We start from the raw sequence: 14,464 nt of genomic DNA on the forward strand, positions 1-14,464 counted from the left end.
TATGGTATGAATAATCGTCGGATTTGAACAGCGCCCCCATTGGAAGTATGGTATGAGCCCCCCATCCCCCCCCCCCTACCACCTATTGATTTTACGGAGGCCAAGTGTCCGGACAAAAACAAACTCTGTCTACATTTCAGCAATGATTTGCTGATGACCCCCCCCCCCTGCAAAAATTCCTGGATCCGCCCCTGACATGTCAGTAAGGCCCTCTGTCGGGGGGGGGGGGTCAATAGCCTGAATCCAACACCAGCTATGTCGATTGTTCTGCCCTCGCTGGATGATTTATAGTTTAGAATTAATAACACTAATAGTTCTTTCTTCTTCTTGGCTTTATTCAACATCAGAACACTCGTACAGAAACACTTTTAAAGCGAAAGTTTACCGTGATTTTTGTCTGGTCTCTTTTACCACAGGAGAATGCAACTTGCGGAAACGGATGACATTACTTGCAGTAATCAATAAATGGTGGTAGGGTTTTTCTTCAACTAAACGTTTAGTGCTACAAGATGACAGACTCTGCTCTATAAACGTCGGCAAAATCTTGACACTATTGAGAGCAAGGGTTTTCTTTATTATGTAAACAAGCTTACAAGTTGGGCTGAGGATGGCGCTGAAAGAACTTGAAACAAAACGGTCAGACAAAAAAAACACCACAAAACACATTTTTTTTTCATGCTTTTATTGTTTCATTTTATTTATTCATGCATATAGTCCAGAAAGGAAATAACTAATTCTATATAGACATTAGCGACATAAATAGAAGCTTAAATTCAATAAAGAAATCAAATTCTGGGTTCGACCGAAGCTTGTCAATAATTCTTGCAGTAAACTCGTTCAATTCATTAGGTCTTCCGTAATGGTTTCTCAGTTTACTTTGTATTTCAAGTACCAGTTTTCACCTGTTTCAGTCAGAAAAAAATGGGCGCAATTTTGCATAACCTTGATTATGTTATCTACCATAAATTAGTTTAAGATTGCCAATGCACTTCGCACCATACGACACAAGTATAATGATGCTTAAAGGAAACCGTTATACCAAAAGCAAAATCACATAAAATATTCCAATTAGCCATTCCTAAAGGCGGTCGCGTTGTTTTTCAATGATCAAAGAAAATGTGCCACATGATTAGAAATCGCCCTAAAGTGAATGTCAGTTCAGTATTGTTAACATTGGACAAGGTTCAGCAGAATTTGAACCATGATGAGATTTGTTTCTTGAAAGACACATAACCCAGATGTATAGATCTAATTAAAGTATAATCTTAGCAGAAGATAAAACTCATGCATTTATTAATTTCAAGTGATTATCAATTAACCAGGTCTCAAACCAGTACCATTTTCACTGCAAAACTGCAGTGTTAATTGAACACCGGTAGTCCTATATAGATACCACCGGTGTCAAATTGACACTGCTGTTTGATTTGCAGTGCGTGTCGTACGTTTGCCTTCCTGATCGAGAATCCCTTTTAGTCAGTTTTCTTTTTCCAAATATTGTCGCTGGAGTTGACTACCCACACCAGGCACGACAGAGACTCAACTTGCTTCGCGGCCCCTCCGATCTGATGCCAAGTGCTACCCCAGGGTGTGGCGGGCGTCACACCCCCTCGATAGTAGATCGCATCCCCCGAGTTAACCCCGTACACCATGTCAGCCGAACTGATATACTTGAGCGCGCCTGAGACCTGTCTCCACCCAGTGCCGTCTGGGTCAGTGGGCAGGTCACCGTAAGTACCCAACCTGTAGTAGATATTATCGCCCGCATTCACACCCCACACCCCGGAGTTACCCACCGAGATCTGCTTCAATGCCCCTCCAATCTTCCTCCAAGTGTCCCCGCCCTGGTTGCAGTTGCTTGCCCCAATGCGGTGATAGATGTTGTCATGCTTATTGACCCCCCAAACATGCCCATTTTGACTAACACTGACGTGTTTCAAGGCCCCAGACACCCGTGCCCATCTCGTACCAGTTGGATTAGTCGCGGATATGCCTTGTCTATAATAGATGTTATCGTGTGAGTTAACGCCCCACACTACGTTCTTCCCCACGTCAAGCTGTTTCAGAGCCCCACCGATTTGTTGCCAGGCCGCACAGGTTGCGCTCTCTTCCTCACCGTACGAGTTGCCTCTGTAGTAGATGTTGTCGTGAACGTTGACGCCCCATACTCCTGACAGGCCCACTGATACGTGCTTCAAGGCCCCAGGGAGGCGACCCCATGCCGTGGTCGCCGGGCAAGTGTGCCCCATAGCCTCAGTGATGATGCAGAGGGCCCACACCAAGCTGAATGGGGGAAAAGAGAGAACTGAAATGAGACAAGTCTTCACCGCATCAAACGTTTTTGTCAGGCTCATAGATATAGAATAAAAATACTAGATCGGCAGCGCGTGCATACGCGCCATAGACTGTGCACACCATAGATATAGAATAAAAAGACTAGATCGGCAGTGCGCATAGACGCGCGTTCTGCCATGGGAGGCGCCATTTTTTAGCGCGTGGGGCAAAAGTTGCGTTACGCGCACCTTTTTTCCGTAGGTTTGTATGGAAAGATATTCTTATGTCCGCAAAAGTGATATTTTTGACCTGTAGTAGTTATTCCTTCAACAAAGTTCAAAAATGGGTTATCAAGCTGCATGTTCATTTCGAAGTTTGGTCCATTTTATTTCTCGTATTTATTTCCCGTTTTAAAATGCTGGTGCGCGTTGCTTAAAAAACCCTTGCATCCAGCTCTTTTGAGTGTTATTTTGTTCATCAACAAACAGAACAATGATCATTTTGAGCGTCTTATTTTCGTACCTGTTGCGCTGTCCTTTAATTTAAATTCACGGCAGCTTTTTATAGCGACAACACCCACAACATTTTTTTCTCCATTGTGCCTCCCTCGGGGTATGTCATACGCCGTAATCAGATGCCGTTTTGTACTTTTGGTTACGGGGGGGGGGGGCGGGGATGCACGCCCTCCCCAGCCCTTCTTATTTAACAAAAAAAAAATAGAACAAATAAATTTGTGTTATTTTGCTCTGTACCTCTAGTGGCGCGCGTATCCAGCATCTGAAAATCTTCAAGAAGGCGCGAGAATCTCACAATGTTGAACAAAATGGGTACCAAAAGTAGAGCACAATGTAAATAAACTTGAGGAGTTAATAAGGTTATTCAGAAGTTCGGAACATTACGGGAGTGTCATTTAATTTGATTCTTAAAACGATTTTCAGGGGCAATATTATTGTCATTAAAAGTCAGACATATAATACTTATAATGCAATCAAAGTAAATTGTTCTCATCCAAAAAAGATAATAACTGTAACAAAAATCTCTAAAATCATCCATTGAAACATTTCACAATTTTCTTAAATAATTCAACGGTAATTTAAAGCAGTTTTTACATTCTACGTTTTACTTTTCATTGTTGTTTATAAACAGTGTCTTTATACACATTTTATCAGATTAGCCGACATTTATTTGGATATTTTTTAGCAACGTGCACCACAATTTTGAAACGAAAAATAAAATCGAGGGGAAATTGGAGCAAAATTCGAGGTGACTATCCAGCTTGAAAATGCATATTGAATTTTGTTGGATACATAATAACTACTGGTAAAAAATGTTACTTTTTCGGACTTAATAATGCAAATTTGTGCACAAACCTACGGGAATGTAGGTGCGCGTAACGCACGTTTTGCCCCACGAATCGCGAACAGCGCGCGGTGACCAATCACACAAAATATGGTTTCTTACACGTCCGCAAAAGGCGAACCACTTTACGGATGAAATCACAACCAGCATCAAAACAGCTCGAATTTTGGGGGTTGCAAAAGTGGACCCTGAAATTTGTTCTCGTACGCATCGTAAATGTTCTTTCAGATTAACATCATTGCGTTCAAAGCGCGTTTTGTAGCCCAATTGGGCTGTTCTAGGACCCTGTGTCCCTTTAAGACCGGCCACGTGACGGCCTTTCGACCAATAGGAATGGGTAAACTGTTTGTATGAATGAAATTTAAACATTTTCAACGGATATTAACACAAGTTGTTGCAAAAATGATGATTCATTATGTGTGGCAAGTTTACAAATCGTTCCATTTATACCCGTGGGAGAGGCCTTTCAATGCAATTTTCTTAGCGGAAGTAATGTTTTTCGCGTCAGAACGCTTATAATGCCCTTCTGCCATACATATTTACGAATAATCAAAAGAAAAAATCCCAAATTCTAACAATTCTTTTTGTGCGGAAATATCTGTAACATTGAGGTTTCTGCCCGGATCACATAGCTTTGCTCATGAATATTGAAAATTTGCATTAGAACCCCCCCCCCCAAAAAAAAGCAATAGGGGGCCCTTTAAGTCTTTGGTAGCGTGTGTTGCTTATTTTGTACTTCCAGCAAACCAATGATTATAACATTAGTAATTAATCTATTGTTTTTGCAAAGTTGATTTTTAAAGTTTGCAAAAAGTGCCAACAACGGGTTACCAAAGAAGGGTCTGTTCGATTAATCTTTCCTTACGGGCTGTAAATAGTCGAAGCAACAAGATAGGTGATTATGCGTGTCTTCACCTCTACAGATTCCAGGCCCTCTCATTTGAAATATGGCCCCAATTTCATGGCGCTGCTAAGGACACGATTTTCTGCTAACAGAGCCTACCTGTAAGGAAAGATTCCCATATCTGGCCATCACTTGTCACCCTGTGCACAAACCCTATGAGGCTGGTGTAAAAAATTCTGTGTTTTCTCAGTAAATATCTTCCCTTATACACTAAACATTACTGTCATAAACGGGGCAAGTGGACCAGCGAGGCTACAGCCCGTTGATTCAAAATAAATTACTATTGTACGTAGGCCATCTCATTTACGTGAGAGTTGAGACAGAAACTGTATTTTTATTCAAAGACAGTGTCTGTCAAGAATTTTGGGAAATACTGAAAGCTGTAACATAATGAAACTTACCAATGATACTTGAAGACCATCTTTAAGACGGTGTTGAATCGAGATAACTGCAGACAATGTGATCCAGTACACCTGTTGAGCAAAATGTTAAGAAATATTCGGATACTCGCTTTGCTTGAGCGAATGGTAAATTTACGCAGAAAGGAACTTGAAACAAAACAATGTTATTTCTAGACATCAAACTAGCGGAATCTTCTTTTCCATTAAAATAAGACGAACTGATTGAAAATTCGTTAGATGGAAAGAGCAATTATAGGTTTTCCTGGCTAATTTAAAACGTTTTTATTCCAATTCACCAATTGTATTATTCAAATTCGTTCGAGAAAAATGTTACATGATGTAAATTAAATCAATTTAGTCATTTCCCATTCAATCTCAAAGTTTGGTCAACGTGTTAATGTATGGTCAAGAATTATTCGTTAAGTACCGTCGACAGAACTCGTCTCAACTTTTGCCGAATGACAGCATTTGTAATGATCAAATTCGTATTATGTCCATCAATTTAAATAATGTGTTAAGTAAATTAATCTGGTGTGTTCTAAAGCATTTTTCGTTCGAATTCACCGATTCTAATATTCAAATTCGTCCATCAATATCGATTTAGTATACATTTCCAAAACTTAATTTCGTCTTTTGTCAGACAATTTCAAATTTAGTTCAAGTAAATTAAAGCAATGAGCACACGTGTGTCCAAGAATATTCAATTTCGTCTCGTCTACGCCAAACCTTGTTATTCAGAAATCAAATTCGTCTAATGCCACACAATTTAATCATAATTTTGTTCAATTTCGTCATACTTCATTGTGATAGCTTCAGTGGAAAGCAAAAAAAGCCGATAATAAGAAAAAAAATCCAGTTTTTCTTTCCTTGTTTCTTCATAAATTTATAGTTTGTTTCTTTCGATTTTATCTTATGTAAAATATGTTAGACTCACTATTTTCGGCACATCACACAGGGATTTAACGGTTAAGCACAATTCGGCGCATTCGCTCGCATGATTTTATCGGACCAGAGTGTACAGACCCTAAAGAACAGTTACCAAAAAAGTGTAAAGATGACCAAGATCAACAAAACAACATACGTTAAATAAATAAACGAAAAAAATAAGAAAATGAGAGTGGAAAATTCCAAAACACACGATTCGGTAAGGTCAAGTGGGTAATGCCCAAGCACACACCAAATTAATACTTGCTATAAGACGAATTCGATCCCTAAATGCTGCCGTTCTGCAACAGCCTAGATGAATTTGATCTGTAATAACGATTATTCTCGACCCGATGTTTAAAGAGTGTTACCAAACTTCAAAATTGAATGGTCAATTACTAATTCGGATTTGGTAAAAGCGTGTAGAATCTTTCGCGACATATATACATTTTTAATTTGGAAACGAGTAAAACCAGTGTTACAATGAAAGCAGAAAATGACAAAAACTACGATGACCCTTAGTTCCCCGTGTAACATCTATGTGTCGTAATTTCAAGAAGATAGTTAAATCAAAAGAAACAACAATACATTTATCAATATACGAGAAAATTAAGAAATTGATTTTTTTCTTATCAGCGTCTAATGCCTTCAACTATCTTGTTTACTCAAAAGTTGTGTGAAAGAGGAAATTAAGGGGCATCGTAATTTTTGACATTTCCGATTTTCATTTTAACATAACTTAATATTCTTTCCATCTGTTAATTCACTTTTACTTTATACTTTGTTGTTTCTGGTAATCTCTTCAAAAAATTCTTTTGTTTATATTTAATTTAGTTCAGAACACCTATCAGGTGTGGTAACGTTTCAAGAACGAATGTGCCGCATTGTGATCGAGAACGCACGGGAAATGCTTATTCACACAGCAGACTCATTCACTTAACACAAATTGAAATTGATTGACAAAAGACTACTTGGATCTCTAAATGCTGTCATTGGGCAATAGCTGAAACGAATTCAATCTGCTGTGACGAATATTGTTTACCAAGTACTTAAATAGATAAAGACCAAACTTTGAAATTATTGAATGATATTAAATCACTAGTTTATTGTTTTGCTAAAATCATGTAAAATTCTTCTCGGACGAATTTGAATATTTGGTAAATTGAAATGGAAAACATTTTCAAATAGCCAGGAACCTATCTTTATAAAGTGTATGTCCCTCGGTATTAAAATTAGAACATGAAAGACGACAAGATGTATTTTACTAGGAACCATAACAATCACAGAAATAAAACATTGGCAAACTTTTATCAGTATTATCAATTAAACAGCTAATATAAAAAAATAATAACATAATACGTTTGGCTTAATGTTTCCAACTGTCCCTTCAAACATTTTACCCCAAATGAGATTATTCGCACTTACCACAGACAATGCTAGGCGAAAGTTGGCTCAGATGTCTGGTGCTTCTCTCTGCAATGTTGGTTGTGGTGTTCAGATCGACGATTGAGGCGTTCTTATACCCTTCGGGCGTCATTTCACTAAATGGTAATCAAAAAACTGCCGGAAGGATATTAATTATGTGTTTTATCTGAATTTTGTCAGTGTAACACTTATGTGCAATTGGTTTTTGTATTATTATTTTGACGAATTCATGTCAACCACTCCGTTTTAAATATTATAGAGGACCACAGTTGAAAAAAAGCTGCTGGTAGCTTTTTGTTTAATCCTCGACAATGCCTCGGATGTGCATTGTATAATTGTTGTTTTTAGTTTGAACTTTTTCAAGTTTCAACTTTTTCTTCGCTCACTTGAGTGAACTTATACCTTATAGGGAAGGGTATGTCATATATAGTTAATTATAATGTGCATGTGTTACTGGAATGTGCCCATATTGTAGAGTGCCCGTGGTTAATGAGACTTGAAATTCTGGTCAGTTTTTCTTGGGGTCCGATCCGGTCAGTTGGTAGCCTTTAGTCAAGTCCCACGTAAGGACAGCATCCGGGGTGCGTCACGTCGTGTCCGGGTAAGCGCGTGGGACTTGACTAAAGGCTAGTCAGTTGGGAGCAGAGTCTTCTGGAATAGTCAACACATTTTGCAGGACTCTCAAGCAGAGACATTTTGCCAAACTTGGTCCAGAGTGCCAATACCTAAAGAGTTTTGAAAATAATCAAGTGTCCTTTGTATATTGTAGATCATTACTGGATGCTGATGACGCTGCTCTTATGCAGGGAACAACCAAGTGTTATTGAACCATGGAGGAAGAATAGTCTATTTCTTCCTCTATGTCTCCATGATTGAACAAAATATGTTGACCGCAGAATTGAAATCTGTCTGTGATAGGATGGCTGACAGCAAACTATCTTTGAATCTTGGAAAATGGGATATATTGTAACCAAACGAATTCGCAAGCTGCGAATTCATTTGTGTACTGACAAAAGTTTAAATAGTAAGTTTTAAAGGACTGTTAGGAATGTTCAGCTACTTTCTGCCCTTCCATGAGATCTGCTTAATGTTTGTTGACATTGTTAAGCGAACAAGCAAAATGCCTGACCAATTTAGTCGAGCATGAGGGCGTGGTGCAGCGCGAAATTCAAGACGGTCATTAGGCTGTCTATTACTTTGCTACCATCATGAAGCCTCGCCTAGCTGTATCTGGCTCTTGACCCATTTTCGTGCAGAAGTACCTTCCGATGAGCCCAATTCCAAAACCAATTTTCCAATGTAATTTTGTATGTTTTAGTGACTGTATTTGAGTAATTTGAACATTGCTGGTACCTGTATTTGGTGCCTCCATCAGTATTGCATTATTGTGGCTAATTCATATCCTCATTGCCAGGCGCGTACGCAGGGAGGGGGGGTGTTTTGGCTGTTAAACACCCCCCTTTGCCATGTAAAAATATGGAGGGAAAAGAGAGTTATGTGACCGAGCGCGGAACAATTACAAATTATGTGCATGTTCTCAACTTTAAGCTTTGAATACAGAAGACACTTTATAAGAGCAAGAATACATAGGCCTATATGTATTTGAAACAAATGAAACAAAATCTCCCCTCAATTTTAAAAACTTCTGCTAAAAAAATCAGGGGAAAAGTGGCCAGGAAACGCCTCAGATTGCACCACAGAGCATCTACGATCCAAAATTTCCCGGGGCCCTTAACCCTAAAGGGGCCGGGGGAGGGGGGCGAAATCCGCCAGCCCCCCCCCTCAACATTTTCCGTGATAGCCTCTAAAAAACAATTTCGCGACCCGAGCTGTTATGACTTTTTAGCCTCGAGCTTTGCGCATCTTTTGATACCAAATGCAGAAAAATCGGACCACGGGTTGCCGCGTAGCGAAAAAATTTCCGGCGCTACGCGCCGTGAAAACTGAATGTTCGCATATACGTCGTGTACACAGAGCAGAATTGCCATTCGTACATATGAATAATTAATTAGCCATAATTCCAAAGCCCTTTGGCCTTTAGTCATGAAATTTCTTGGGTATGTTTAGGAAGAGTTGCTCTATGCATGTGCCGAGTTTCAAAATTTTTCGTCACTCGATGGCCGAGATCTTAGGGGGGGCGGAATCCGCCCCCCCCCCCGGCTGAGAGATGGTCAAAATAACCCGGCCCTTTTAGGGTTAAGCGGGCCCCGGACCCCACGCCGTATTAAGTGCTTCGCGCTCCGCGCTCGCATTAGTCCTCCGGCCAAATTCCCTCTATGCTAATTTCACGCTAGCGGTGCCCCCACCTTATTTGTACCTCATTCAGCGAATGGCTGAGGCTCGGACTACAAGTGGCCTAAATCCCTTTCCAAAATAGAAAATTGTGAAAAAATACGGAGATGGAACATGGTTCTCAACTTTGAGTACATAACAAACTTTATGAAGAACAAAAAAAAATAACAAATTTTAATGGAATTTTCGATGTTTAAAACGTTTTCTAAACGGTGGAAGTGGCCAGGAATCGCCTCAGATTGCACCACAGAGCATCTAAAATCCAATTTTTTTCCGGGGCCCTTAAGCGGGCCCCGGACCCCACGCCGTAAGGGCTTCACGCTGCGCGCTCGCAGGTCCTGGACCCTTCATTACAATTCTAGGCCCCCCCCCCCGGCAAATGGCAGTCTGAATCCGCCCCTGTGACCAGAGCGCATATGTATCGTGTATCTGGAGTTTGGCCTTAGGGGTGGGGGCAGCTTACACGGATTCACAACGGATGAGAATCATGAGATCCAGGGGACAAAGCTGAGTAATTTTAGCAATATTACAAGAACAGATCCTAGCACTTCCGCAGCCCGTGTCACTTTTTTTCTTGAATTTCTTCTTTTTTTTGTTTAAATGCTGTTTGTTGAGGGAGGGGACTGCCCACATTGACCCCTTTACTCATTATGTTCATCATAAGACCCAGAACATGTTTTGTTTTTTTCGATTTACTATGTTTGGCGCCAACACAAACTCCCGACTTTTATTTTAGCGTTAAGTTTAGCCCACTGATACTATTTTTATTTCGGGCGCCAACACAATTTACCATCTTCATTTCTAGCGTCATAAATGATGACATCCAATTTTAAACACCCCCTTGAAAAAATCCTGCGTACGCCACTGCTCATTGCTATTATGCTAAACAACCTGCTGATGACGCTGCACTTATGCAGGGAACAACCTAGTGTTATTGAACCATGGAGGAAGAATAGTCTATTCCTTCCTCTATGCCTCCATGATTGAACAAAATATGTTGACCGCAGAAGTACCTTCCGATTAGCCCAATTCCAAAACCAATTTTCAAATGTAATTTTGCATGTTTTAGTGACTGTATTTGAGTAATTTGAACATTGCTGGTACCTGTATTTGGTGCCTCCATCAGTATTGCATTATTGTGGCTAATTCATATCCTCATTGCTATATGCTAAACAACCTCAACTCCCAAAGTTTGGTTATTTAACATGTCGTTATTTTTGTATTATACAAACTGCAGAAAATTTTCTTGTGTAAAAAAAATGTTTACACGTATTTATTAGTGTCATTGATAATTTTATTTCAGGAATCCATTTCTGTGGCCATTTGCAGCGGTAGCTGTTGAGACGGTACCCCCCCCCCCCCCCCCCCCCCAGTCACTAACTTTCTGGCAGGTACATGATTGTTAATTTTTTCAAATTTCAAAAAATTAATTAAGATAAGCATTGCATATTTTCCCGTGCATTTGGCATCACTTTAACTCTATATTATGTACATTGAATAAGTATTCTTTTCAATTTATGAATTTCTCCTGTTTGGTATATAATCCATTTTGTTTGGACATAAAATTGTAACTGTGGAAATTTGAATATTTCAAATGCCTCGCATGTACATGTACTCTAAAATGTCAAATTTAATTGTTGCAACTCCTGAAATCATGCCCACCTGGATAAAATGTTGTAATCATTATATTGTTCATAATACTTGCTAAATTTGCCCACTCCAAGTGATGTCCATGTTTCCTCTCTACACAGACGCCCTCATTCTTGAAGCCTTGTATTTCCCCTTGTAATTGTCACTTATTTTCCCTTGTTTTACCCGGACCAACTTTGTACCTATTCTCTAATTCTGCAATGTTAATCAGACACACACACGAAATCATTTTTTGTTAAGTTTCTAATTGAATAAACCATCTTGTGAGCGACCTGAACATTAAGTTTCCAACTGAGAGTTGTATCACCTTTTTTCGTCTGGGTTAAAATATGGTTCGGTCAAAAGCGTCAATTGCACAATCGCAATGACTTGAACATTTTTAGTAACAGTAGTAACATTAAATCCAAGTTGACTGTCAAGTGCCTAGGTGCTGCTGAACTTGACAAGGAACTAAGTGGTGAAACAATGGCTGCCAAGGTTATAAATGGGAAGGTTAAATGGTAGACTAGAATTTCTGTACCGTAAAACCAAATTCTTTGACCATTCAATCAGAAAATGTGTGGCTTCAGCATTGATCCATTGTCATTCATATGAGTACTGTTGATCATTCTGGTATGATAGCCTGACTATACATACATGTACCAAAATAAAATACAAACTTCTCCAAATAAATTGATACGATTCGTTGTCAATCTTAAACCTATGACATCATTTATTACTGGGGACAAATTACGAAATGAACTTCCCATCAACTTACCTAACACAACCTTTAAAAAAAGTAAAAATGCACTTTTTGCTAAAACGTTACACATTCAGCATTATCAAGGCATATTGGTCGTTGTTGGTTGACGTGGTCGCGTGTTAAGGCTTGATTGTCTAATTTCCGTGGTAATTGTGAAAAAAAATAGTTATTATTTTTTTTTCCGCACTTGATACAACTGCTGGTCGCACTTTAGTAATGTGTTTCATCAGAAGTTTGTCTGTATAATACTCCACGCTCAATCGATTTTTGTATTAATTCTATTAATTCATAAAACCGCTGTTTTTTAATATTACAGAGGATAATAAGCTGCTGGTAGCTTTTGTGTACAGACTATCCTCGATAACGACGCGCCTCGGAGATACATGTATTATGAGTCCATTGTTTTATATGTATTTGGTTTGTAACTTGCTGCGATATTCTTGCAGAATGTCAATTAAAAACACACAAACAAACAAACAATCGTTCAATGACATTTGAGCAACCACGAACATACACGAACCAATGAGGCCGGTTGATATCGGTGTATACTAACAGGTTTGCCCGCGGATGACTATTATTGGAGTGATTTGGCTGAAAGAACTTGAGCCAAAACGTTCATGTTCATGCTGTTAGTATTACTTTTTTAATTATTCATGCATTTGAATAGTCCAGAAAAATAAATAAGTGATGCTCAATACATTTTATAGGATCACGAAGATCCTAGTTCGCGTATAACATAGAAGCGTTAATGCAATAAAGAAGTCAATTCTGGGTTTGGATGTAAACACCTTGCAATGCATTTCAAAAAAATGGCAGCAAATTCATCTTCCGAAATGGTTTCTAAACGTGTTTTATATTTCGCATAATGGTTTTCATCTGTTTCAGTCAGAAAAATAATAGGCGCCGCATTTTGCAAAACTTCCAGTATCGTTTCTACCATAAATAATTACTTGAACACATGACAGATGTCTTTGAACCATACGACAATGAAGTATGAATTATGTTGAAGGGAAACCGTTATCTTGTTGGACAAGCTCTATACCAACAAGCAAAACCACATTGCAATATTCGCAATTGTCATTCCCAAGACGGTCCCCGGTTGGTTTTTTTTCACGGAATGACTGGACACAGCACACGAAGTGCAATAATTTTCACCACCGCACATACAAAAATGGAATAGACCGAAACATTACGCCCCGCCCAATGGTGTTTCTACCAATCACAGCCATTATTTAGGTCGGCCATGCGTGCGCGTGCACCATGTCTGACAGCGCGGGCGCTATAGTGACGCGCGCAGCTGGATGGAATACGCAGGGTTGGCATCGGAGAGTCGCGTGTTGGTTGCCTACCACGTGTTCAGTGGGCGGGGCTTATTAAATTGATCTGTCTATAGACCGCTTGCAGACGCGTTCGATAATCGACGCGCGAAGGCGCGCGACGCCATGTTGTGGGACAGGCGTATATCAATTCACGCACATTTTGTCCCATAACATGGCGTCGCTCACCTTAGCGCGTCAATTATCGAACGCGTCTGCAAGCGGTCTATTTGGCGAATGGATTCCGCCGAGATTTCTTCAGTTCAAACATTCAAAATGATTAGTGGTCACTGGAAACCACCCAAAAGTGAATGCCACCATGCTCGGCAAGGGAAGTTTCTGTTTCTTATTTTCTAAAGTTACTAATTTACTTAATACAGAAGTTGAACATATCAATTTGTTTGTTATTTGGAACTTTTTCCTTTACCAAGTTGTTGTTGAGAGGATTCAAATATTTTTTCAAGGGAAAATAAAGTCCGAGAACCTGACTTGCAACTCAAAGTGCTTTATTTAGTAAACGCCCATAGCAAATTAGTGGTATGGACAAAAAATCGCGAACGGCCTATATGGGAATTTTGCACTGCATTCTCTTCTATTTTAGACAACTTACGACCTTTCACATCCAGCATTTTCGTACCTAGGTCGCCTAATTGTTCGATCACGTTTTTTTTCACACACGGACTTGCGTGAGAACGAAAATTATCGATGCGAAGATTTACTTAGCTTCAGCCGATGGATTCTAGATGTAGTCCGATTTGCTTGAAAAAATATATATATACAGTGTTTATTAATTATCCTTTCATGTTTGTTTGTAAATTAATATTTATTCATTTATTCTGTTTTTTTAACCAGGGGGGCCCTGCATCCATTACATGTTATTTAATGAATCCTTCAAGTTTGTTTAAAAAATAACTGTATATCCTCTCTATGGCCGTCACAAAATTATTTCATAAATGTTCGTCTTTGCACTAGTGCACCGAGTTCAACTATACAATAGTCCACATTGTATTTTAGATTTCGGTGTAAATTTTTGGTAAGATATTTCACTATCACGTCAGGCCGTTGGCAATTTTCCAGTTTTCATAAATTGAGATGCTATTAACAATTTTACAAAGGCCTTTTTTTTCGAGGGTGATTTTCGTAGGGAATCAATGTATCAAAAATGATTGAAAATTTTAGA

The 14,464-nt window shown here is 39.2% G+C and overlaps 1 protein-coding gene across 1 annotated transcript; it reads right to left on the reverse strand.

The window, feature by feature from the left end:
• Positions 1 to 665: 665 nt before the first annotated feature.
• On the reverse strand, positions 666 to 7,334 carry LOC119724326 (lectin L6-like). Its single transcript, XM_038195320.1, has 3 exons — positions 7,285 to 7,334; positions 4,936 to 5,007; positions 666 to 2,280 (listed from the first exon to the last, which is right to left on the reverse strand). The coding sequence occupies exons 2-3, from the start codon at positions 4,953 to 4,955 to the stop codon at positions 1,470 to 1,472; spliced, it is 831 nt and encodes a 276-aa protein (XP_038051248.1). The 5' UTR covers positions 4,956 to 5,007; positions 7,285 to 7,334; the 3' UTR covers positions 666 to 1,469.
• Positions 7,335 to 14,464: the final 7,130 nt, after the last annotated feature.

Source organism: Patiria miniata, unplaced genomic scaffold (assembly GCF_015706575.1).
Source record: "Patiria miniata isolate m_02_andy unplaced genomic scaffold, ASM1570657v1 HiC_scaffold_18, whole genome shotgun sequence".
NCBI classification, from domain to species: Eukaryota; Metazoa; Echinodermata; class Asteroidea; order Valvatida; family Asterinidae; genus Patiria; species Patiria miniata.